The sequence below is a fragment of the Triturus cristatus genome, chromosome 3_1, assembly GCF_964204655.1.
Source record: "Triturus cristatus chromosome 3_1, aTriCri1.1, whole genome shotgun sequence".
NCBI classification, from domain to species: Eukaryota; Metazoa; Chordata; class Amphibia; order Caudata; family Salamandridae; genus Triturus; species Triturus cristatus.
In genome coordinates this window covers 931,162,190-931,188,243 of record NC_140583.1, presented here as the reverse complement: position 1 = coordinate 931,188,243, position 26,054 = coordinate 931,162,190, and the positions used below count along the sequence as shown (strand labels likewise).

General features: G+C 41.9%; 1 protein-coding gene across 3 annotated transcripts in view; it reads left to right on the top strand.

The window, feature by feature from the left end:
* GPD2 (glycerol-3-phosphate dehydrogenase 2) overlaps positions 1 to 26,054 on the top strand; it is a 927,571-nt gene that overhangs the window by 770,978 nt on the left and 130,539 nt on the right. For all 3 annotated transcript variants that reach the window (XM_085645519.1, XM_085645518.1, XM_085645520.1), the window contains exon 17: positions 13,964 to 14,091. In XM_085645519.1, the coding sequence (XP_085501645.1) occupies positions 13,964 to 14,091 (128 nt within the window). The remainder of the gene's footprint in view (positions 1 to 13,963; positions 14,092 to 26,054) is intronic.

The window sequence follows — 26,054 nt, the reverse complement described above, 5'->3', positions numbered from 1 at the left end:
TTCTTCCAAAGATCTCAAATTTTCAGAATCCTTGAGGATGACAACGGAGCTACTAAATATTCGCCCGAAACACAGGTATAACATACTTAGCATATCTGTCTATTCCTCCTATGTAGTGCAAGCTTGCGGAATCAGATCACCTTGCTCATGCACCTGTGCCTTATCCTCACTCTGCTCCGCTGCCCCTCTTGCTGCTTGCCTGACTCGCTTTTCACCTACTGCACTTGGCTCTCACTACTGCCATTGTTGTATGCTCTTCTGACGTATTGCCCTATGCTGGTAGTGGCGTTTTCTATCTCCATGCGCGCCCCCTATCCTCCCCTATGACTGTGAGGAGGGGCGGGTCTGCAAATCTCCCGGTTTTTCAAGTAGCGACACTAAAGGATTGAGTGCAGGAACGGCGTCTGAGTTGGCAGAGGCTGAGGTCACTGGTTATACACGAGGCAATTGGGGTTCACCAAGGAAAAAGGGCACCTGTGGTGTGGAGTTTGGAGGAGACTGGTGGAGCCGGGCACATGCTACAGAAGGGCTTGTGGAGGACCTGGAGAATTTGGAGAACCTGGGCGAGAGTTGGTGACCATGGAGGTGTGGATTGTGGTTTACGGGTGTGGGGGCTGATGTGGTTGGTGGCTCACTTAGGGACTTGAGCTGTGTTGTAGCTCTTCTTCAGTTTCCAGATCGGCTCCCAGCTTCCCTAGACTCCTTTTTGGCTTTTGTTCTTTGCCTCAGTTGACTTACCTCTTCCATTGATCATCGAATATTGATTACTGATCAAATGATCATTGAACACTGACCTAGCTTGATCTATACCTTCCTTTTTATACATCTACTCTGAGTTCTGCAATACTGTTCGTTGCTTGCTCCTTATTCCTTTCTTGCCACTGATTACTGTATTGTTTATCGAGCGGGAGCTCTTGTGAGCGTCGAGGATATAATTGACATCCTTCAAGCACACTGTTACACTAACCTAAGGATTTTGCTGCTCAGAAATTCGTCCGCTTGCCTGATTGATAATGCACCTTCTGTGAGGGGAAGTAACCACTGCAACTACTGTAGAAAGAGAGGCATATTATAAAACCATTACCAAACCACCAATGCATGTCAATAAAACTGCTACCAGGCCACTGTTCCCCCGCCTTCAAGTGCCTCCTTCCTATATGGATATCGAAACTCTTCATCACAGAGCGGCCAATTTAGCGCAGAGCATCCATAACTCCATTCTGGATCTAAAAAACCTCCTTCACCTCAATGAACATGCCTTTTCTAAACTCAAACCCCCGTTGAACCCCACTCCCCTACCTGTCACTGAGACCCACACTCAGCCATTACCGCTGTCCCAAAGACACCTTTGCCCTCGCAAAATACCATGCCACCTCTCAGAGGAGGAAACTCTAGCTCTCCTACAACTCCACCATTGCCACCGAGTCCGCCAGACCTCACTGAAGAGGAAACTAGCCACCCTCCCTTCCTACAACCCTGCTCCAGCAACCCTCAGTACACTAGACGGAAATGTTGAACATGCCATTTGCACGGTCGCACTCAACCCCAACAAATCAGCTACTCTCCGCAACAGAAATGTGGTTGATAGCAACCTAGCACCAGTACTCCTATCCGCCCCAGCGCACGACACTCTCTCCTATCCCCTTTGTCTGGCCTCTTGATTAACTGCCGCTCTGCAGTTAAGCACGCCGCCAATATCGCAGATCTCATACTGAGCCAAAACATTGATTTAGCAATCCTGACCGAATCATGGTTCAATGAATCCTCATCTCCATGCCAAGACCTCCTAGTCCCTCCCAACTACAATATTCCAAGGCTGGATAGGCAATCAGGCAAAAAAGGGGGAGGCTTTGCCTGCATCTACCCCTCTAATCTTCTTGTCACGGAACTCCTGGTAGATACCTCTGACTCCTGTGAATACATCGTACTCTCCATAGGCAGCAACACCATGCAACTGTGCAATCTGCACAGCTTTTACCACCCCCCAGGCACAAATGACATCTTCATTGACCACCTCATGGAACTAATTACAGCCAAGGTTTCCTCCAACTCCAAAGACATTTTCCTTGGTGACTTCAACCTTCACTGGAACGGCCGCAATGATCCTCATGTCAACGCCATCAAAGATCTCCTGGCCGACCAAGCCCTAACCCAAGTCTGCTCACTCCCTACACACTCGAATGGTGCCACTCTAGACTGGATCATCGCCAAGGATCAACAGTCAAGCTTATTGCTATAGTCCCTTGTGATTAGTCTGACCACCACGCTATCACTTTCCTACTACCTGGGACCCTCAAAACACAAGCTCCACAACAGGGGATTCCTAAACACTGAGTTAGAGACACCAAGAACCTTGACCTTAGGGAACTGGCAGCCCGTTGCCAGTCTGACCTACCATCCCTCCCCATATCACAACGGTCAATGACCTCAACGATCATTACGCTGGGACCATAGCTAACATTCTTGAAGACCTTGCCCCGCTAAAACTAGAAAGAACCCAAATCAAAGACAGAAACCCCTGGTTCAATAGATCCCTCAATAGCGAGAGGAGATCCCTGCGGCAGTCAGAAAGAATCTGGAGACAGCACCCCTCAGCCGCTCATTTAAAACTTCTCCGCCTGGCCAGAAATGCCTACAACAGAAACATCCTCAACCCAAAAAAAGAATTCGTTTGATCTGAACTGGGGAACGCCAAAAACAGACCACTCAAACTTTTCGAACTGGTCAAACACCAATCAAACAAACTGGCAAAAACATCGAAAGAAAAGCTCAAGTCACTAATACCATCTGACGAATTCTCTTCCTTTTTCGCTGACAAAATCACATCTTTTGGAAACGAACTTAGATCCGCTACTTACTCTCAACCCCTTCCTGTTCTACATCCTCCCTCCGTACCTACATCCTCCCTCCGTACCGCCTCCCCAGGCTTCACCCAAAAACCAAGCACACTTGACCGACTGCAAAATCAATGCCTAACACTCCGTCTCCAAAATCCTCTCCACCTGAAAGCCAAACAGCCACTTTAATGACCGACTCCCCTCTAACTGCCTAGCTGCTGCCTCCCAATCCATCATTCGAAGCTGGACTGCAATAATCAACGCCTCCCTGCTTCATGGATCCATACCAGACTCTCTGAAAGCTGGCCAAGTCCTCCCCATTTTGAAAAAAACGTTGCAGGATCCTGCCTCCCTAGACAACTTCAGGCCTATTTCTAACATCCCACTTTTAGCTAATGTTCTGGAGAAATGTGTGCAACAGCAGCTGAGCCAACACATGACCTACTTCTACCTACTAGATGATTTGCAATCCGGTTTCAGGCCAGGGCATAGCACTGAAACTACCATTCTCCATATTGTGGGTGATGCCCCCCAAGCCCTTGACCAAGGCAAAACCTGTCTCCTAATCCTCCTAGATCTGTCTTGGCCTTCAACAAGGTCAACCATGAGAACCTACATGAACGCCTCAAACTCATGATGGGAATGGATGGCTCTGTTCTTGAATGGTTTAGGTCCTTCCTCCACAACCGATCACAGAGATTCCTAATTAACGGTAACCTGTCTGCTCCCGTCACGGTTAAAGTCCCCCAAGGTTCAACCTTGTCCCCCACCCTCTTCAAGCTTTACCTAGAACCATGAGCCGAAGTACTACACACAGCAAATATATCATACCACATGTACGCTGATGATACCCAGATCTACATCAAGATCTCTCTCGAGATTCTCTCCTTGAACGAAGCCTTGAAATTGACTGTCCAATGGCTCTCTTCCAATCAACTCAAACTTAACGCAAAGAAGACAGAATTTCTTCTAATTTCCCCACCCAAAATCAACCATGATACTCGGGTATGGATTAAGACCATCACAGCCTTAAACTGCCCTCCGACCATCGTGGACTCGGCCAAATCCCTTGGAATTACCCTGGACTGCAACTTGAACATGCAAGACCACATCAATTCGATGGCCAAATCAGCCAGATTCCACCTGAGCTATCTTGGAAGCTGAAACCCTTCTTGGGTACTCCCAACCTAAAAATGGCAGTTCGAGCACTAGTCATCTCTAGACTGGAAAATGGCTGTTCTACCCTCTCGGATTTACCCATGATCTCCCTGGCACCTTTAAAAGCCTGCCTTAACGCAGCCGCTAAGCTACTAACAGGCTCAAGGAAGTGCGATCACATTTCTCCTCATCTAAAAGCTCTGAACTGGCTTCCTCTTCAGGCCAGAATCCAACTCAAAATGGCATGTATCAGGCATTATACTCAGAATCCCCAGCATATCTTGCCCAGAAACTTGTGATCTCCGGAGGAACCAGAAACTTGCGGTCCTCCAGAGACCTCTTGCTCCAACCTGCACTTTTTCGGAAAAAGAAAACTTACAATCGGGCTTTCTCAGGGGCCGCACCAAAAATATGGATGTCACTCCCGCCCGATATCAGAAGAATCCCTTCTCTGGCTCCCTTCAAAAAGGATGCCAAAGCCTTCCTAAACTGTGCCTCTACTTCACACAGAGGCCTTGCTCTAATTCCGCTCTAATGCATCTCCTGGAGTACACAGACACTATCGGGACCTCCGTTTTCTCGTTAATGCAAATGTAATTTGTATTTTGTCCCTTTTTATCCCTTTGTATCCAGCCCATCCCCCCTCCCCCTCCAAGTCTTTTGTATACTATAGCTTGATTCCAGTAAAGCGCACTGATACCCTAACGGGTCAAGTTTGCGCTCTATAAAACTCTAAATAAATATAAATAAATAAATAAAAAGACCGAACAATCCAGAGTGCGGTCTCCACGTATCTGTCTCCATTTATTTGCTCTTTACCTGCTCTCTGATAGTCTAATCATGACAATCTGTAAGTTACTCTTCCTGGTTTTAGTGCCACTGTGATCTGTACATGTGCCAAGGAGCTCTCTAGGTGTGTACAATAGATTCCTCCCCGAAAGCTGGAATACCAGTGCCGAGGACAACTATATACTTCAAGATCTCACAAGCAACGCTGGACTGCTTGCGCTAATGTATTATTGAGAGGATAGCACCCTCTATCCTTCCTACTCTAAGTCCAAAGCCAGCAACTCTGACCAAAAGTATGTCTAAACGTATTACTGACCACTTTTCCAAGAACACGAGCGCCAAAGCCCATCCAGCATCTTCAAATTTGATACTGGGTTCAGTCATCACTGGACTGGTACCAATGTCCGCATGGCATTCGTCAATAAGAATGCAAATATAGCAGCCACCCTGGATTCATCATGCGAAAGGGCTCATATACCATATTTTTATCTAACAGTGCCATCCTGCAATCTAGGCCAACAACATGTGGAGCCATGATTGCCAGATCATACACCGAATGAGGACTTGCCACACAAGCCTGAGATATATATATATATATATATATATGTGTGTGTGTGTGTAATATATATATATAGCTGGACAATCCAATCCCCGCTGCAAGTTCCCCATTTACACATGATGCTAGGTTTCAGTTATGTTCAGAGGTCAATCAGTGGAAGCAGGCCAACTGGAAAGTCCAGCTGTAATAGAGTCTGCAAACACAAGTGACGCTAATTGTGGGAGAGGTTTGCAGGTGGTTTTTGCAGACCCTTTCTGAATGTACCTCCGAGAAACCGAGCTGCAATGAGTGAGTACCTCACATTTTTAAGGGGGAGTGGAAACTATTTTCATACGCCATGAACGTATTACAAAGGATTTTGAGCTCTATATTATCATTACTCGAAACATGTATAGCTGGGTCGGATCATAGCTCAACTCCTTTCTCCCAGATTCTACAGGCCCTGACTAGCTTGGCCTCTGAAGTAGACTGTAGAATGCAAATTGATTTATTTGCAAGTCTCAAAGTTCCAGTCCTAACATAGATAAGGCAGTTGAGTACTTTTCTTCTGCTGTGATAGACTACACTGCAAGTAAGGCAAGCCAGACTTCGCTAGTAAGGAAGACTTTTACTCCCGTGAATATTGATGGGGGTTTCTACCATTCGAATGATTCAAACAACCAAGGAAATATTTCAGGTCAGCCATGAATTGAGAAACTTTGACTAAAATGCAGATGCCATAGATAAGCCAGGCATTAATATTAAAGATCAAGAGCCATTTAAAGAATTAAATAACAGTGACGACGCCTTAAACACTGGTGATGTCTCAAGAAGTGGAGCTGAAAAATGTATCGACGAAATTTCAACTCGCACTAAGTCTCTAAGAAGAAATTAAGCTAAGTCACTCAAAAATATCCGTCTCCGAGACTGCCAGATGGGTATTCTATCAAGAATTTGTCTAACGAGTTCCAAGCGGCCACTGCAGAGGTCGAACGAGCTCTGCCACCTCTCAGGACAAATGCTGTTCAACATGAAAATAAACGTCTATATTCTAATTGTTATAAATCAAAGGTTAACATCTGTCAGCCAAGATGCACAAACACTAGAGTTAAACACTGTGTCAAAAAAGTTAATAAAAGGATAAAGGAAAATAGGTAGGTCTTTAGTTAAAAGAAGCTTGCAGACGATTTAAAGTTTCCTCAGAAGTTGCTCAAATAAATGATAGCTCCCCAGAATGGTTGGTGGTCATGAGTACACCTGCTCAACCCATTGGTAGATTAAAAATATTAGCAGCACAGCCATTGATAAGTCCTTTTGTGACTGAAATGTTGGAGTGGTCTGTAGGTAAGACCTCTATTCCTGCACAAACCCAGTTACTCTGGGTTATTTCCTGATGTTTGTAGCAAATGGGTTCTAGTCGTTTAGCCACCCAGGATATTTCTTTTTTTGACTATCCAGTGTTTTGACTAATTGGACTGTGCATGCTAACTTGCCGGTGTCTGCCTTTTAAAATAAGGTAACTTCTGGGCATCTTGGGTAAGAGGCTATGTGCTCAACCCAGTATCTGCACACAGGTAGTCTGTTACTAAAGGGACTCTTCAGAAATTGGTACTGGCCAGTGAGTAGGTTTTATAATGCGAGTGGGCATTCATAGTGTAGCTCTGTAGTGCTTACTTAAGGTGTGTGTATGCTTACACCATGTACACATTATAGATAGAATCTGCCCTGAAGTACAGTTTTGCACTGCTCAGGCACACAGGGTACAGCGAGGTACCAATCTGGGGATAAACAGGCACCCCAAGTATGAATTTACAGTTTCCAAAATGCACCCCTTAGGCTTACAGCACTTTAAGATTTGTCATGCTGGGTTTGGTGACTTACTTGACTGATGCATCTGCTGTAGGGGCCTGTACCGCATAGTCACCGGTTCAAATCCGGGAGAGCCCAATCAGCCTTTCATCCTTCAGAGGTCGATAAAATAAGTACCATTGAGTTGGGTAACAATAAAAAACTGTTATTCAGCGCCAAGATACACTTCTGGGTGAACATACGCTTTACAAATACGCATGTTATGTAATGTTATGTTTACCTTACTTTGGTCATAGTCGGATACCAGGTCTTTATCCTCCCTTACTGGACCAAGTTAATTACTGTGCTCCTCAGCAGAGGAATAAAATGGCTTCCCTATGCAATTACCAGTGCTTGACCCAGTTCCAGGAAAAAGAAGGGGTGTGGAGGAAATCAGCATCTGTTAATTAGTTTGACACAGAACACCTGGGCTTGGACAGCCCAGGCCCTCTGGAAAATAGGAATGCGAGACCTCTGGAGTCAACACAGGAGGGGTCATCTTTGAAGTTTTTGTGATAAGGGGGTCAGACAGCATTGTCATCAAGGGGTGGAGCTGAGGCTACCATGGGAGCCCCTTCCACAGACCACTTGAAGTAGCCATATTGGTTTGATCTAAAATGTTGTGCAGGAGGGTTAATGCAGCATCATAGGATTGGCCAGGGGAGTCTGGGTTCTAGAACTTCCCACCCTCACTTAAAAGCCTATGCAGTAGTGTGAGAGCAGTGAGAAGGCACTGGACCTGGGAGCAATGACTGTGAAAGGCAATGAGGTTGTTTATTTGGCTATTGCTGGAGAGGATGTCCCTACCAGCAGGAGGAGAGCACCAGGTACCATGCAGCGGACGGGTCTGGTGCAGGAAGTCAGAAAATCCATCTCTGCATGAAAAGTTCCCCTTTCCTTATAAGGTCTGAAGAGGATGCTTCTAGTGGCTAGTTCAATCAATCAATCAGGATTTGTAGAGCGCAGCTGCTTCACCCATCAGGGTCTCGAGGCGCTCTGCGGTCCTGCTGCGGATTTCAGCGTCCTGTTCCTGTTGTTGAACATCCAGGTCTTCAGGTCCTTCTTGAACTGTTGGAGTGATGGAGCTGCTCTGAGGTGTAGAGAGAGGGTTTTCCAGGTCTTAGCTGCCAGGTGGGGGAAGAAGTGGCCTCTGTTTGCCCGACGGATGCGCTGGGTAGTTGCTAGAGAGAGGGACCTGGAATGGAGTTGCCTGGTAGGTTGGTGCAAGTTCACTGGTTTGTTGAGGTACGCTGGTCCTTTGTTGTGTAGTGGCTTTGTAAGCGTGGGTGAGCAGCTTGAACTGACTTCTCTTCACGACTGGTAGCCAATGGAGTTTCCTGAGGTGAGGGGTGATGTGTGTCTGTCTGGGGAGGATGAGTCTGGCTGCTGTCTGGGGAGGTCGAGGATGAGTCTGGCTGCTGTGTCCTGGATGGTCTGGAGTTTCCTCGATTTGCTTAGTGATTCCTACGCAGATGGAGTTGCCATAGGCGAGTCTGCTAGTGAAGAGGGTTTGTATGACAGTTTGAGGGCTTGTGTTACAGTTTGCCTGGTGTTGAGCGGGAGCCATCTGAAGCCCTTCCTGAGCATTCGTAGGATGAGGAAGCAGGTGGAGGAAAAGGCGCTGACCTGCTTCTTCATAGATAGCAGGCTGTCGAGTATGATGCCGAGGTTGCGGCGTGTTTGGTGGGATTAGGGGTAGGGCCCAGCTCAGGTAGCCACCGTTCTTTGTTCCTATAGGGTGTCCTTGCCAACAGGAACAAAATTACACCTTGCTCAAGTAACTTGGCACTAAGAGGCCCTTGATAATCTTTTTTAAAGCTTAGTCTCCCAGGGGACCGAGTGAAGAACAAAAGCAAGTGGTCAGTGCATTAGGAATATTTTTTTCCTTTTTGCGGGGAGGGGGGCGTATGCATGCAACCCCCTCCCTGGGCCATTTTCCGCCTTCTTGGCCCCTCATCTCTTTCCTGGGGGCAGCTGCAAGAGAAAGTGCCCAAGGGCCCGCATGTAGGCCTCGCTGGGCATGTTCCCCAATGTCTGTGTCTGGGGAATGGATCGCACCAGCCTCTAAACTCTCAGCCCGCACTCACCACAAGCAAGGGGCTGTGTACTCCTCCAACCTGCAGGTTTGGGAGCAGCAGAAGAACATATTTCCATTGCGCCAGTAGTTGAAAACAAGATGCCGCCTCTCTCACGCTGCACAGAAGCCCAATGCGTACGGGGAGCTGGTGGGGCTATGAGACGTTTAAAGTTCCCCCACACTCCTCAATGCCTGCCGAACGTGTGGGTGTCCCAGATGGGACCAGGACACCCCAAATAGAAAATGGAAGTGTGGCGCAAGATCACCAGACAGAAGCAGCCTTGCAACAAAAAGAAGCTAATTAAGTATGTTGCAATCGGATGAAGGAGGGCTCCATAATGCCTTGCATGGTGAGTAAAAATTTGCCTAATTTATCTACAGCACCCAAAGGAGCGGCAGGGCCACCACCAGCATCTTGCCGTTAGGATGTGGAGGGGGGTGCAGCAGGAAGCGCAGCAGCCCCTCAGGAGTGTTTTGCAAAAACTTAGTGTGAGTCTCTTGGGACCTCACAACAATGGCCCCAGGAGAGCTGAAGCTTTTGCTGTTGGGTGCTGGAATACAGAGATCACTTGTTGATGGTCCTATGACTGCAATGGCAGTCTAATTATATTAAATTAAAGTTCTGACAAGTATGTTTTAAATTTAAATGCTTTATCTAAAATGTCCATTTTGACAATGCAAAGTCTATCAGTATAGCAAATGCATTTGAATATTGCTACTGACCCCTTCGATTTCAGGGATGTTAGAAGGTTGATTCTTTTACATGTATGGGTGTTGAGTTTGTCCTCCTTGTAAATTCAGAATAATGTTATATATATTTACGTTATTTCTTCATACTGACATAGCTTACAAAGAGACGCGTTGAATCTTATTTCATTTGTCATGTTACATTTTATTGTTCTTAAATACAGATTTTCATCATATTCGCCGTGTTTGTCAAGAGGTTGATGATTTTATGGGCAGCCGACACGTGTTTCAACCCCTATTTGCCCATTGGCCTGGGGCTTTCTCAAGGCTACAAAAATATTATGGAAATCATCAATCATATGGTTCTAGTAAAATTAAACGTCTCTACCAGGTGCTGAAGTGAATATAGTTCCTCAAACGCACTAAGCAAAAGTATTCCCTGTGATTAATAAATCGCTTTCTAAAAGATGGTGCATTAACCATGATGATATTGTGTCATGTTAGTGCCACAAGGGTTAAGTTCAAACATATTAGCCTACAGAGTACTGCGGCTTGGTTAGTTGTTAAATCACAGGGTGAGAAGGAAAGGAGTGTAATGAAAGTGCTGGCAACTATAAGGTTGCAAGATAGGTGATTATTTTTGGTGCACCATATAGCAAGCAAGACGTTAACGTAATATTCCATGCAGCATTTTATTTAGGCTTAGTGTGAAAAGCAACTCATAAGACCCAATACCCAAATCTAGATATGTAGCAGTAATTGTTTATTTAATGACCACATTTCTCTTTACCCAGTCTTCTACTGGATTTAATTAAATAGAAATTGCCTTTCAAATGTTTGCTCAAACTCAAAAATGAAGTTAATGTCTCTAAAGCGGTATAAAGGGCATCACCTGCAGAAGGCGCATATGTAGACTGCTTAATGAATTCAATCTAAGCCACCTATGGATGACCCAGGCCAAAAAAATATTTGAGAATATTTTATCTGTAAAGGAGGCATATTGGCAAAGGAAGTCTACTATTGAAATTAAAAAAACAGGCTTCTTGACTGCCAATTATTATTTATATAAACTGGGGCTACTTACATCAGCTGCACCCATAAATGAAGTGCTCCTTAAATTTAAAATTCAGACTAGGGGCCGTCCCAACTAAAGTTTCACTCACAATGGGATGCAGAGATATCACAGTTCTGTACTTGCATGTTAGGGGTCAGAGACTCAGTATTGCTTTTTATGCTCTTTTGTTCCAAAACAGATGCCCCAAGACATGATTGGTCTTAGAAATTCGGCTACTAGTTGACTGGGGTGTGAGCCCTGGTCAAGCAGCAACCACAATCCTAGTCATGGTAAGGTACAAGCGAACCTCAAATTAACCTGTGCTCACCCCCTCGTAGCTTTGCAAAGAGCAGTGAGGCAAAACTTGGAGGCAATGTGTAAAGTATATGTGCAACAATTCAAACAGTGAAAACACCACACAAAAAGTATCCCACACCAGGTTAGAAAAATAGATCTTAATTTAATAAATAAAACAAGACCAGAACATCAAAAATCCAATCAGTAGTACTGGAGTTAAAATTATTGAAAGAATAAACTGCAATATAACACCTAAAATTATAAAGCACCAACTGTGGCTATCTGGTCACGCTGGACTGAGTCAAAGTCAAAAGTTCAGGCCAACCACGTCTGAGTGCTGGTCGGATCCAGTCTCAGATTAGTCTTGCTGAAGGTTTACCTTCTCACGTTGTGTCCCAAGAGTTCCATTCACGTTGGGAGTGGGGGGGTGTTGCAAGAAGCAAGGAGGGCATTGCAGGCTGTGGTCAGCGTGGTGTGAGGAGCTGGCCAGGCATCACATATGGGTGAGCTGCTGCTTCGCACTGGCGGTCCCCTATGAGCGATCGATGCTGTGTGCGAAGAGATGGGCCGGCGCAGCTCGCTCAGATTTTTGGTGTGACCAACACAGTTCCAGTGCAAACAGGCCCAGTCGCAAAGGGCCCAAAAGCTTGAATTTAAGAGTCACACCAAGGGTCCTGGACCTGAGAGGCACCACTTGGGGTAAGGAACTCAGTGAAGATGGGTCCAGGAGCTGTTGGGGAACCTATTATGTCCCTGACGCTCTGATCAGGAGGCCAGCAGACTAGCCATTTGAATCACTCTCAGGTCAGAGTTCAAGATAGGTTGCAGGTCCAGTTCTTCCTCCCCAGGCAAGAGGGCAGCAGGTTAGCACATCAAGGCAGTCCTTGTTACAGCACAATAGTCCTTCTTCCTGGCATAGTATCCACAAGTCCACAAGAGTACTGAAGTGGTGAGATCTGAGGTCCTTCTTTTATACACAGTTGTACCTTTGAAGTGGGAAGAAGCTTCTAGAGGTATGTCTTTGAAGTGCACAAATGCTGTGCCTTCTTGTCCCTAGCTCCAGACTCACTACAGGATGGTATGCAGCTCGTTGTATGGAGGCAAGACACTGCTTATTCAGGTGTAACTGAGGCTGAACCTCCTCCCTCATATCCTGCCAGTGATGGTTAATCCAGTGACACCTAAGCTTCCATTGTGTGTGGCTGTCTAGGAGGAATACACGAAGCCCAACTGCCAACTTCACCCAGTTAGGTGACCAGAGACAGGCTGCAGGCACCAAATGACTAAGGCAAGAAAATGTCAACTTTCTAAAAGTGGCATTTTCAGAATTGTGCGTTAAAATCCGTCTACACCGTAAGTTGGGATTTTAAATTAGAATTCCAGAGACACCAAATATGAATCATTTATCTCTTCTCATTCGGAAATTTCACTTATAAAATGTAATTAGGCAATTTCAATGTTATCCTATGGGAGAGATGGGCCTTGTAGTAGTGAATAACAAATTTGAGTTGTTCACCACCAGCAGCACCCTGCCAGCCAGGGCCTACCTTAGGATGACTTACATGTATTAAAAAGGAAAGTTTGGGCCTGGCAAAAGGTTTGTTTTGCCAGTTCGACATGGCAGTTTAAAACTGCACAGACAGGCTCTTGCAATGGTAGGCCTAAAATACGTTTAAAGGGCTACTTTTAAGTGGGTGATGCAATCAATGCTGCAGGCCCGCTAGCAGCATTTAGTTTACATGCCCTGGGCACTTGTAGTGCACTTTCCTAGGGACTTATAACTAAATTAAATATGGCAATTGGGTTTAAGTCAGTGTTACCATTATTTAAGCAGAGATCACAAGCATAGTTCATAAGGCCAGCTAAAACGAAATCAGCAAAAACAGGAGGTGTGAAGGCAAAAAGTCAGGGGAAACCTTGCCAAGATTGCCAGGGCTTGTCCCTTTATTTAAGAATAATGAAGCGAGAAACTACTCTGCGGTTTTATCACTATGCTACATGACAGATATTTTGTTTCCTTGGGCCACTACTTACACATGGTCAGCATGGCTCATTCTAAGGAAAGACCTTTAACAAATGTTTGTTGTTAAGATTGTATGCTAGTGTTTTTTTTTTTGCTTATGACTTTTCATGAACTATTACACTGCTGGTCAGAATTATATATTTATGTGTATTATGTAATTGTTATACTTTGTTATTTACTATGTTGTGGCTCAAAACTGAAAGAATAAACTTTACTTACAGCTGAGCTGCATGTTTAATGTGTGCAGCCGGTGGTGGGCACAGACACTCGTGTTTTTTTTTTGGACCAAAACGTATTTTTTCATCAGACTTTGACTCCGATCCAGATAGAGAAGTGTAGAACATAACAGAGTAAGATATGAAAACATTGACAAATTTAGAAAGTAGAAATGAAAAAAGAGCCTACAAAATTGCAATCAAAAGGCGGCTATGATAGTCCAACTTGATATTCAGCAGTAGGCCCGTAGGGAGAAAAAAAACTTTGGGCCTCTGCGTTTTTATTTTTTTTAATTTTACATATTAGGCTATGGCGGTATCGCACTGTACTTTATTCATAGATGTGATAAGATGGTGTTTCCTTGCCAGTAACTCTTTGACAGCTATATTTGAATCAGTTAGATTTTTTGGGTCTTATCGTTCTGTTTTTTCTCCTTAAGCTCATGAGCGCTGTGCAGAAAGGATTTGTTTCCAGCAGCAGACTGGCGATGCTGATGAAAAGTGTGGAGGAGAACCTGGACCTGGACCAGAGAGTTCCTGTTTCTGTGGACCGCAGCGGTGGAGGAGTGTGAGTCTTAACCGAAAATAAGGGTGCACAGGTGGATGGGCGCAACTGCTTCTCTGTGCTGAAAATATCCCAAGCTTCACAATGTGGCTTCGCTTTGACATGTGCTCTTAAATTGGCACCCATTGTGACATTGATTAGATGGAACAGTTTTATATGTTCGTGTTAATTATTGTCTGTCTACATTGCTATTCATAAATGTGTGACACCCTGGAATTGACAAATAATCCCTAAACTGGGGACACAAAACTAAATTATGGAGGCCCGGTTCACTGTAACGGGAGCAGAAGGAAATGCATGGCAAAATGTAGCTCCTTAGTGTGAGGTTTGAACAGGGCCCAATCTTAACCTTTTCAAGCTAAAAGTGAATGCCCATATTGAGTATTAGAGCGACTCGCTAAAATATGGCCACAAATGCCGGTCATGGTTAAGAAAATGCACTAGAATTTACATGCCACATTTCAGTTTACTGGCATGTAATAACGAGTTCTTAGGTTATCCGGTGGCCTACCACTTTTGTTAACACATAAATTACCACACTTTCTTTGCTCAAACTATCTGTATTTAAATATCCCATCTGTCCTGATCTTGATAACACAATGTCCGATGAACCAAACGAAAATGGATTACATTATTACTACTTACACACTCATGCGTCTAGGCAAATAATTTTGAATCAAATATCTTTAAAAGACACGTCAATTGTCACATATTCTATGATAAAAGAATCAAATCACACCACACGGTGACGTAAACATACTGCGTAATAAAACGTAATTCACACTTTTCGAATAACGCGTTGGATATTAAGTTGAAGCACAATTCCTTTTGCAGTCCATGTTCACTTAATCTAAATAAAATTACTTTTCATCTAACATTAAACATGGTTCGGCTTGTGAAAAATGGAAACATTCATCCCCTCCTGAACTAAATTTTTTTTTAAATCAAGTTTGGTTTTTCCTTTCCTCTCTGAACTCTTAAATGTATTGACATTTTTCTGTGTCTCTCCATTTTTGGGAGGGTGTGTTTTATGCTTTTATTTTATGCTTTGAGTTACTTGAAGCAGAAATCTCACATTCAATATATTTGTTGTGTAAATAATAGGTGTGCGTACTATTCCATACTCTCGGTATACAGTCTTAAATCTTAGGAATACAAAAGTGATGTGTGGCGCACAATGACTGAGATTTTCCACAGTTTCATTGAAGGTGAATAAATTTGCTTCGAACATTTATGTCTGATGAAGTTGATTTGTGTATTTGTTAATCCATACATTGTAATGCCACCGACAAGGATTATAGTGCTCTCATTTTAGTTGTCATAAGTGTCTGGTTTTCAGATGGGCTGTTTGTTTTAATATAGTTTCCCATACATGGTAATATGGGTTGGAAACTAGATTTTATTTTGGATGATTTCCTCTACTTGAAGCCAGTGCGATTACTTGGGAACTATAGTATATGCATTTATGGGTTAGAAACCCTATATTTTTGTTCTGGATTATTCTAGTGTTTGGTTCTGCTCAGTGGTTCTGCTCAGGCAGCTTCTGGTTGTAAGTTGTCATGCTTGATTATTTTCTATCTTGGTTTGTGATGTGAGAATATATTCTTGTGCTTTGACTTTTACATGTATCTCAGGTTGTGTGTTCTATATTGAGAGTGGTCTGTAGACGTTGTTGTTAAAGTTGATAACCATTAAAACTAGCTTTTGCAGTGTTTTATCTTAACTAACTAGTCAGCTATTTTGTATAACTTCAAAGATTGATTTTGATATATTGTCCACTGTAATGTGTTTTGTGTAGTTTAAATCAAGTTGGATTTCACTGCTGTCGAGGCGTGACCTGCCTACTTTATTAAAGTTGTACATGCACATTAAAATGCTCAGTTGACAAGGCTGCTCTCTGTGGCATTACATGTATATGGGCAGTGTCTGATATAGTGTACATAGATCCAGAGATGTCTTAAAGAAGTGACTGAGAAGTAGTTTGAGACGGTTTCTGGAATTGAATAAGTCTTCATAGCGGAATAGAAGTGTACAGCATTAATACTGATTGGGACTACTGACTAATGACAAAAGAAGAGGAAGCATTCGGTTTTTGTGGCTTTATAAATTAGTTACTAATTTTTTATGCAAATAAAAGTACATTTATGTTATTACACATACCCTCTATCCAAACCACTTTGCTCATATCACCTAATAATTTGCACTTAAAGGAAAAAGACATATTCCCTACCATACTCACGATTAACAATATTGCTAGATTAAAATTGAGATTTCATTCAAGGAAAAGTAAATGCAAGTAATCCTGAGAAGGACTAGAAAGTAGAAAGTTGAGATCAGGGGAAAATCCTACAGAAATGTTTCATGCATGTTTAGTTGTACCATTATAGAGCTTTACCCTACATCCTTCCAAATTCTTCTTCCATTAAACTTAGGGAGCATGTGACTTTTCGCAAGGTTGCGGAGTTTTTCAAATCAGATGTCCACCCCTCAGTTGTTAGGAATTTCTTACATTCCCATTTGTGCAGTGTAGTTTCATTATAGTTGTACTTTTTCTAGCAATCACTTTTTGAATCCAAGATGTAAATTCTTCATACCTTATTTGGAAAGGCCATTAAGCATAAGAGATTCTGGGTTTTTAATTGAGGTTCTCCTTCATACCCAATTCTTTCAGTTGTTATTTTCCACTGATCATTTCCAGCAACAGAAATGGAAACATTTTCTTCTGATTGCTTTCCAGTATAATTGGTGATACATTCTATGCTTTTCTTGGCTTCTTGTCACATCACTATTGATTTCAGATTTGTTAACAATATTAGAGACCATTTCTGTTTGGAAATATTTTTACCATACTCTTAATTCCAGTCTTGTAGTGATTTCTTTTTTGTTAAGTCAACCGGAGCTATTTGAATCAGTGGGTAAAAATGTAATACATAGGCAAAGTTGAGTACTATTATTTACCCAGATGAGAGCTCTTCATTTGCATATTCTTACATCACTAATAATAATTTGCAAAACTTACCACTGCATGAGGGCTTTTCTTAATAGCAAATGATGCCTGAGATGAGACACTCTCAGACCAAGATTCATATTTACCCATAGAAAAATGACTTGGGCTATTTCAGTTGAGTTGAATATTTATAGAATAACACTGCTAATCCACGCCTACCAGCAACCTAATTGTCTGTACTCTCAGATCATTATAATGTAGACCTTCAAAGGGCTTATTGAGGAGGCTTACTACTTTTTTTATTATGTTATAAATTTGTGAGAGCCACTATAGTTCGCACACTTTTTAGGCTAGAGGATTCAAAGATGGGCGAAATGGGCCATTGCATAAAACTCCATCTTGAACCAGGATTGGCATAACATCCTTGTCTGTTGTATAATAAGTCTTATAGAGGTATTTTGCAAAGGTGATGAAATAAGATACTATTTACTTTGTACATTACCTTACAAAACAGCCTCAAGATATCTTTAAGTTGGGTTGTCTGTTAACAACGTCAAGCAGTTTGAGGCCTTGTTATGTAACATCTAAGTGTATGTTGTGGCTCTCCAGAAAACATAACTGGTTTGTTCCTAAGATATTTCTATCTTTGAGTCTTGACAAAGAATACTAGAACACCATTATATGGGAAACTCTACTTTGCTCTTAATTTTGAACGCCTGTACAAGTTCATATTTAATGCCTTGTTCTCTAGATAATTAGCCCAAGGGTCAAGCATAGTGTTATGCATTGATGAAAGGGTTAAAGATAATTAATGGGTTTACCGTTAAGAGCTGAATGATTTTGAGGAGAGGAGTGATGTGTTCATGTCCTCCATATCCAAGCTTGAGTTGAGAGAGAGCCTTCTGCTTTGTAAAGCATTTTTAGCTTTATTTGATTCTGCACTCTGTACCGTATGTTTCGGTTAAGTAGTTTTAGAAAAAATTGTAACCTTAGTCTTGCAATGGAATAGCCCTTTTTCAGAAATTTCACAACATTTTACCTTAACATTCCTCTGTAGAGCAGGTTTATGCATTTGAGCCCTTATCCTTTCTGAGTAAGTGGAGGCTTCGAACTATAGCTGGCTTTTCAAGGCATTTCCTCGATAGACCAAAGTGACCGGGATAACACAAGATATTTCATTCACATCTCTTATGTTTTTGAATGATAAATATCTCCTTGCTATGAGCCTAAAACTAATCCCAGTTTATCTTATTTTTGTGGCCAGGCAAGGTTTAGGGCCTGCTTGTTAAAGCATCAGTTGATGTAGCTGGGACCCTTGGACTCCCGGTGTATGTGTTTTCCACCAAACTGCTATAGCAGTTGTATATCATAACACATTGCTTCTTGTCTCTCGGCTGAAACTGGGATTACTAAACATGTTTGACTAGGATGAATTGTTAATCACTTAACCGAGAAGCAGTTTTGGCAGTAGTCATCTAGTTGTAGTATATTTTGTTGTTGTGTTATTTCCTTTAGTTTGGATATCTATACTAAACAATATTTTACCTTCTTTGAAAGTGCATTTCCTAGCATGTGGCTTCTAGGACATCCCAAATGTCCTCCTTCAGAGACTGCTAGAGACTTTGCAAGTTCTAGAACGTTTCTTTTACAGAAGCTTTAACAAGTACAGCTATGTGTATCATTCTTGATCTTAAGTGAAGAATGGTTCTAAATTTTTTTAACTAGATTCTAATTCTTGTCCTTTTCATACATTTAACATTTATAGGTTACCTCTCCATGGAGTAAATATCAGTTGCTGAGATCATTTCACAAAAAGTGCCAAAATCTAGGCGTCATAGACACTGCCTACGATTTGTGTAAGTTACCACATTTTTGGAGGATTTACAGAATCCTGTGAAAGTCTGAACATGTTTGCAATTATAGATTCTGGTGTTCACATTTTCTGCTATGTGTACTCAACCTGCAGTTTGTAAACACCTCCAAAAGTATGAGTTTGTGCTTTTCACGCTCATTTACAGTGTCGCCCAGAATGCCTCCTGTCCTTTTTCACTTTAGAATGTCCCCTGTAGTGAGTCTAGTTTTAAGTGGAAATGTTGTGTTGTGAATCTAGTACAACAGCTCGGGTACATCCGAGTTAGCTACGTGTACTAAAAAACATTTATCTCTGTGGTGTTATTTGACCACTCAAATCATAGCCTGTCAATCACTGTTTGAAACGTTGGAATCAAGGTACTTGGAGAAGAAAGGATTCAGATGACCACAGGGAGCGGCCAGGAACATAGAATGACATTTTTTTATAAGATCGGTTGTACCCAGCAGATGGTAAGCAAGGTGGACATGGCAGAGTGACCTAGAGGCGATTCTCCTTTCTACTGGAAGCCAGTGTAGGGCATCCATTGCCGCTTATGAAGAGAGCGCAATGGGTGAGCCAAAGCACGTTTGGCTGCCGCATTTTGTATGTGCTGCAGTTTCTTCAATGTTCCCACTGAGATGCCCAAAAAAAGGAGAATTACAATAGTTCAGAATGCTCAAAATGGTTGCCTGGACTACTATCCTGCGAGTGCCATAGGTAGAAAAGGAGAGATTTTCCTCATAACCTTCAAAAGCAGACAGCAAGAAGATGTCAAGTGATTCACTTGTCTAACCATGGAGAGGTCAGAGTCCAGAAAGAACCAAGGTTTTTCACAACTTTAGAAGGTTCCAAGACATAAACCAATCTGGGGTCCAGAAGGTCGGGGAATGCTACATTTTATCAGGGTCAAACTTTAAACATTCACACCCAGCCAGGAAGTAACCGCCTTCATACAATGAGGAAAGGAATCAGTCGAGAAGACACAAAAGAGTCCTGAGATGATGAACTGGGTGTATCAGCATATTTCACATAATGTAGTCCCAAAGCTCTTATAAGTATCAACATAGGTCAGATATAGATAGTAAACAAAGTAGGACTAAGTGCTGACCACCAGAGGGACTCCTTGCTGTACGACTGTATATTTCGACTGATAAAGTGGAAGAAACACAGCCTGACACTAATCCATTAAGTATGATGTACACAACAGTAATGCCCACTTTTTGAGGCCATTCTTCACCAGTGTGGAGAAGGGGCTCCAATGTGATACTGTGTCGAAAGCAGCAGACAAATCAAGCAGCAAGCTTGTTTATTCACACCCAAAATCTGTCCTTCGTTTTCAGTATGTTCTCAAATATGCTTTTTAGGCCTTAGTTGGGAGTGCATTACCAAAGGGGATGATGGACGGAGCGTTTGAGCAAATCAAACACTCCCCCCCCCCCCTCCCCCCCCCGCCAACTGATCTGGGTTTAATCCATCATCATTCTTTGGCTCACTCCACCACCCCAGTTCAGACATGGCCATATGCAAATCAATCTGACCCTTTGGTATGGCTTTATTGGGAGTGCAACAGTCAAGTAGACCTTTAGCTTACAGTATACTAGTCAGGTTTGGGTACACCCCTTCAACCGTTAGCATTTTTGGTCAGCATCTTTCAGCTATTGGCTTTAGACTTTATCAATCACGTGTTGACTCGGCCAAAAGGACATTTCTCTCTCACTAGATTCTATTTGCTGTTCGTGCTTATCTTGCATTAAACTGCATGTGAGACTTTATTTCAGCTGTAGGCCTCTGTTAGCTCTTGCTTGCTCCCTCACATCCGTCCCTCTTTCTTGAGTGTGTCGCTCTGCCTTTCTCCCACCCACCTCTCAATCCTCACTTATGTCACTCACTTTTTTCACTTGTGTGCTCCTCATTCCTTCATCCACTATCCTCCCTTTCCTCTCTTCTGGCCGTGTCTGCTTTCCCTGTGTGCTGCTTGTTCACTGTGGTTGCCATCCACTCGCCCTTCCTCTCACTCCTCTCTCCCAAAGGCTTCTCATTAGTTTTGGCAAAGCAGGAAGAGTTTTTTTTTCTAGAATTGAAAGGCTCTCTATAGTGAAGGTTCTCTTGTCTTGCAATACCTTAAAGTCATACCTTACTATGCCATAGAAACCAAAAAAGGACTGTAATAAATGTTCCCTTGCCATCTGCCTTTATTTGACATAGAAACAAAGACTTGGCTTTAATGTGCGGATGCTGTGTGATTAGTGCATCAAATCCAGACCTCTTGTTTTTGTCATTACTTAAAATGGGGTTGTGGCCCATTTTAAAGTTGCCACCACGCTCAGTTTGTTGAGTGAGTCTATTCAGTCACTGCATGGGCAATGAAAAGGTATACATTTAAAAATAACTTAGTTTCTCATTCACAGAAGTATATGTAATAATTTCTGAATAAAAAAGTAACGTGAACTCCTACTTTTAGGGAAAACTCCTTTTTTAATAACTTGATACCTTTCATTCTGTTTTAAATATGGGGCGGCACAGAAAAATCCTGGATGCATGTGTATAAGTTGGTAATGGGAGATGCATGTAGACTACCTGTTCTCTGAGCTACATACAATGTGACTGTAAGGGGTGTGTGATTTGGGGGGATAGTTGAACAAAGTGATTGAAGAGCTATGTCTCTTAAAATTAGCAGTGGGCCTGGTGTTAGAAATCTAGCAAACACCATACAGGTGGTCAGATTTCTTTAATGTTTGTTGCCTTTTGATCAGGGCATATTGTGTTAAAACAAGGAGGTAAATACTTTATTTAAGATGCTTGGAATTATTGAAATGTTAAATAGCTCATTTGATCGTCCGTGGGTTCCAAACTTGTTTGAACTTGTTCTGCAGTGCAACAGGCAGTGCCTTTAAAACATACGGAAGTTGAATTCAAGATCGTTGGCCTGTCCTATAATGCCTTAAGTGTGCAAGGCAGGTTGTGGAGGAGGGGGCGCACCAGCACTTTTCCCAAACAGGCCTGTGCCTCTTCCGGATTAAGAGCCCTCTTTTATTTAGATACAAAAATATAGCCCTCTTTTATTTAGATACAAAAGTTGATAGTATTGTCACCCCTGCCCCAATCGTGCCTCTCACAATTTGCTAACGGTTCATATTTTTGAAATTAACCATATGAGCATTCTTTTTATTTGTCATCATGGGTGTACACATTTATGAAAATGTTTTTCGGTGTAGATTCTTGCCTACTAAATTCTGGTCAAAAGTGGTAACTCTGAATTTGGGATAAATGTAAAGTAACTGATGTCTTTCTGCCGGTAAGTCAGCCTTATAGCCAAAGCTCCTTTTTGGCACATAGCAGGAATGGCTTGAAAGGCTATATTACCATTGGCTTTATGATCTGCATATGTAGAGTCCAAATCCCTGTTGGCATAGCAACAGTTCTAAGGTGCATTTGTCTCACTGTTCGTGACTTAGGTTAAAATAGCGATGGGGGTTAGAAATTAGCCCCAGTCACATGTTTGTAATCAGTTACATGAAAGACGGCTAGAATGTCCCTTGTATGTACAAAATCTATTTTTGGGGAGATTTGGGAACGGGGTTACGATGGCACACGCCAAAGATTATTTTTTGAAGAATGGAGTAGGTATAATTCTGCCATTTTCTCAATCGCTGCTTCTTTTTCATGATAAAATACAAAATATATGCCTACCAGTAATGTACAATAGGCCGAATATATAAGCATGACTGTTAATACGTATTTTCACCGAATGTAATTGGTTCATACTGAAAGAACGCACAAATCACTGGTCAGTTTCATAATTAAACTTTTGTAGAATAAATTAACATGTACTATGCACTGAATTATTGTGGCGGCAAAGTTACATTGACAAGCTTTTTTAATGAGTTTATAAAAAAATCATTAAAGACAGACACCGAATCTGAACTGTGGCATGCACTGCATGTTCTCGTGCCATTTTATGTATTGTGCGAGGTTATTGTACTAGATTGGACTGTTAAATGCTATGTGTGCGACGGATTATCATTTTTAAAACTGTCTCGGTGTTTTATTGCCATTATTTATTACTTTTGATATACAGAATGAGCTGCATGCATTTATAGAGCAGTAAGGGGATGTATTTAATGTGCCTTGTTTTTAACTGAATAAGAACTGAAAGCATGAATCAATAAAAGTGATTAAAATGGGCCACTCGTTGGCACTTTAATGTTACTGTCATTTTCAGATATAACTTTATGATAAGTCTTAAAGATATTTTAAAAATAAGTGTGATTTTCTTTGTATTTTGTGTACTGGTCAACGCGTGTATGAATTACCCTGCTTTATGTTGCTCTTTGTGGAACAGTTTTAAATTGGAAATTAGAATTGTATGGTGGCATTGGCATAAATGTACATTAATTTGAAATGTCCCTGTAGATTTATTGTTTACACACATAAACTGAGGTGTAATGTACATATTATACAAAAGAAATCGTGCTTGTTTTTCTTTCTAACCAAAATTGATTCAGGCCAAGTGCTGGAAATACGCTCAGAAATTGAGTCTTTGCTTGGGGTCTTGTCGGAAGTGCTGCATAGTCTTTTCAAGGTCATCCTTCAGAACTAACTTTGCACACTATTTAAAACCTTTCTCGTTGTTAGTGGATTACAAAAGAGGCTGTCAGCTGAAATGCAAATCGGATCTCTAGGGGTTGACGTTTCATTCATCCGAAGGTCAGAGGTTCGAATCCAGGCACACCATGCACTTAATGAAAAAGATGGATTCCATCTGGCAGCCTATGTGAAGTGACTGTTGGAGGGAGGGAACTTCACAGCAAGTGCTTGGCGGACCGGTGTACCCCCAATCACAGCCTTCACTCACTGTTGGTCTTGCTAATAGAGTCCATGCGGATACTTACATTGTGGATTACTTTTGGTATTCACTCTTCACATTGTACCAGTGATCCCTGGTTCTACTGGTATAGCCCATGCTTTTTGCTGTAAGGATGGAGTTTCTCTTTCATCTATGTGAATTTGGTACTTTTATAAATCAAGATGCACAAAGTATTTTGTCCATATGTAGGTTTGTTTTAATCTTTGGAATCCAAGAGTAAATCACAGCTAAATTGGGAATAAGACCCTTCTATTTAAAAAGGCCCTCTGTTTAGATTAAGAGTGTACACCTAATCTCTCCTCTTGTACGTTAACCTGTCCATGTATGAATTTGTGTGTGTATTTGTGTGTGTATATGTGCACGTGTGTCTGTCTGTAGTATGCTTACATATGAAAATAGTGCTCTTGTATTGGAGAATTTCCTTGATCTGCACCTTTATTTTCAAACCAATCGCATACCTAGAAAGGACCCGCATCCCACTTGGAGGATGCCTCCTTTTTTACTTTACCAGATGCACTCTTACACAGCCACTTCCATCACCTTCAAATGGTATGCAGCTCGGGTATTAACTGAATTATCTAGATCTCGAAAGCAAATCAATTAAAGATTTACAGATTTATAATGGAAAAAAAGGTTACGGAGAAGAAAGTGTATAAAGTGCAAAATCTGCATTAATATTTTATTGCCGGTATTAAAACTGGGTGCTCCCTATGTCAAAGTTGAACTGATTATATTTGATTAGGCGAGAAAAACTGTGTGAGGTGCGCTTATTCCAATGTGTCTTTGTGGTGATAAAATGTGGTAGGCTATGTGTCAGAGAAAAGCGAAAGGCACTGTAATGATTTCTAGTATTTTTCTTTAAACTTTAGCCTGCTCCCCTCTAAAATGGAACAAGAGCCCTGAATTTACACAGTGGTATGAAAGGGCTTTGATGACACGCAGGATATTTGCTCAGGTATCCAGACAGAGCTAATCATGTGAGCTTTACTTCACAATCCCTACTTGACATGTTCTCTGCCGGATGCTGTGTTTAAGGTATATTTCTGAGATCTTCCCTGATCATATATTACCGGCTTCCACATACTGTGGTTGGTTGTGTGATCATGCAGCTTTTCAACAACCAATAACTTTGTGCATGGCGGTGTGGCCACTGAAAGGTGTTGGATCTGTAATTCTAGGACCAGTAGCAAACCACAGCATAGCAACGGATTTTCATTCCTTTCAGTCAGGTACACTATAGCTTTATTTCTTTAACAAATTAAGAATCTTCATTTTGTGCCAATCACCAACAATCTTGTGATAAATAATCGACCATTATGTGAATAACTGAATTTAATGGCGCTTTTTAGAAAAAATACAGGGGATTAAATAGATGCACTCTACATGGCCCATGACCTACCTTGATCAAGATTGCTTATTTTTATAAGTGCGTTGGTGTCAACCTGTTTTGCATATATGCAAACAATCCGAAAATGACAGATTCAAGTGGATGACGGTGCTGCTGTTTCCAGGGAAGCTCATTGGACATGCAAATCCAGCCTTTTCCTCTCTAAATGCTTATTTGATTAAACACGACAGACTTGATTCCCTCCTATAAAGATACCTTGATCTGTTTGTCTAGGCGGTGTAAATGTAATTAGTTAGATCTGCAAGGCTGACACAAACCGGAGTGAGTTAAATCAGTGTATCTGAAACCAGAGTTTTATCCAGATACAGATTTCCATCGGCACCCCCCCCCCACACTGAAAAAGCTCTTTAGTGAATTCCCTTTGATTATGAAATTTGTGATGAAACATCTCCGTGCAGTGTTAGCCTGCGTTTATTTACAACTCACTTTCCCCCCGTTTTTCCAATTAACTCATTTGCACCTCATTTTTATGCATGCTGAGTTTTTCCCGTCAAAGTCAAGTAGCTGTAAATCTCCAATCTATATAGCTGACATTGAAATACATTTCATTTAACCCATGAATCATTTGCCGTCCTCATTGCAGCACGCGGGCAAAATTATGGTACACCATGTTTTCATAAATTATTACTTTATTCTCATTTTGGGCCATGATTTCTTTGTGTAATGTGTGATCTTCGCGGGAGTATGAAAGCCTGATACACCAGCCAGCCGTCTGCATTTTGATTAAGCACTGGCTGGAAATTAAGCAGTCTGTATGAATTTTTGTTTGGAGGACAGGGATAGGGGTACATACTGTATACTAAATATTGTAAAAAAAATCGCTTCCCATACTTTATTTTATCTTCAGGATTGTACATATGAGAGTTAATGTCTAGGTGTCTATTTTGTTACA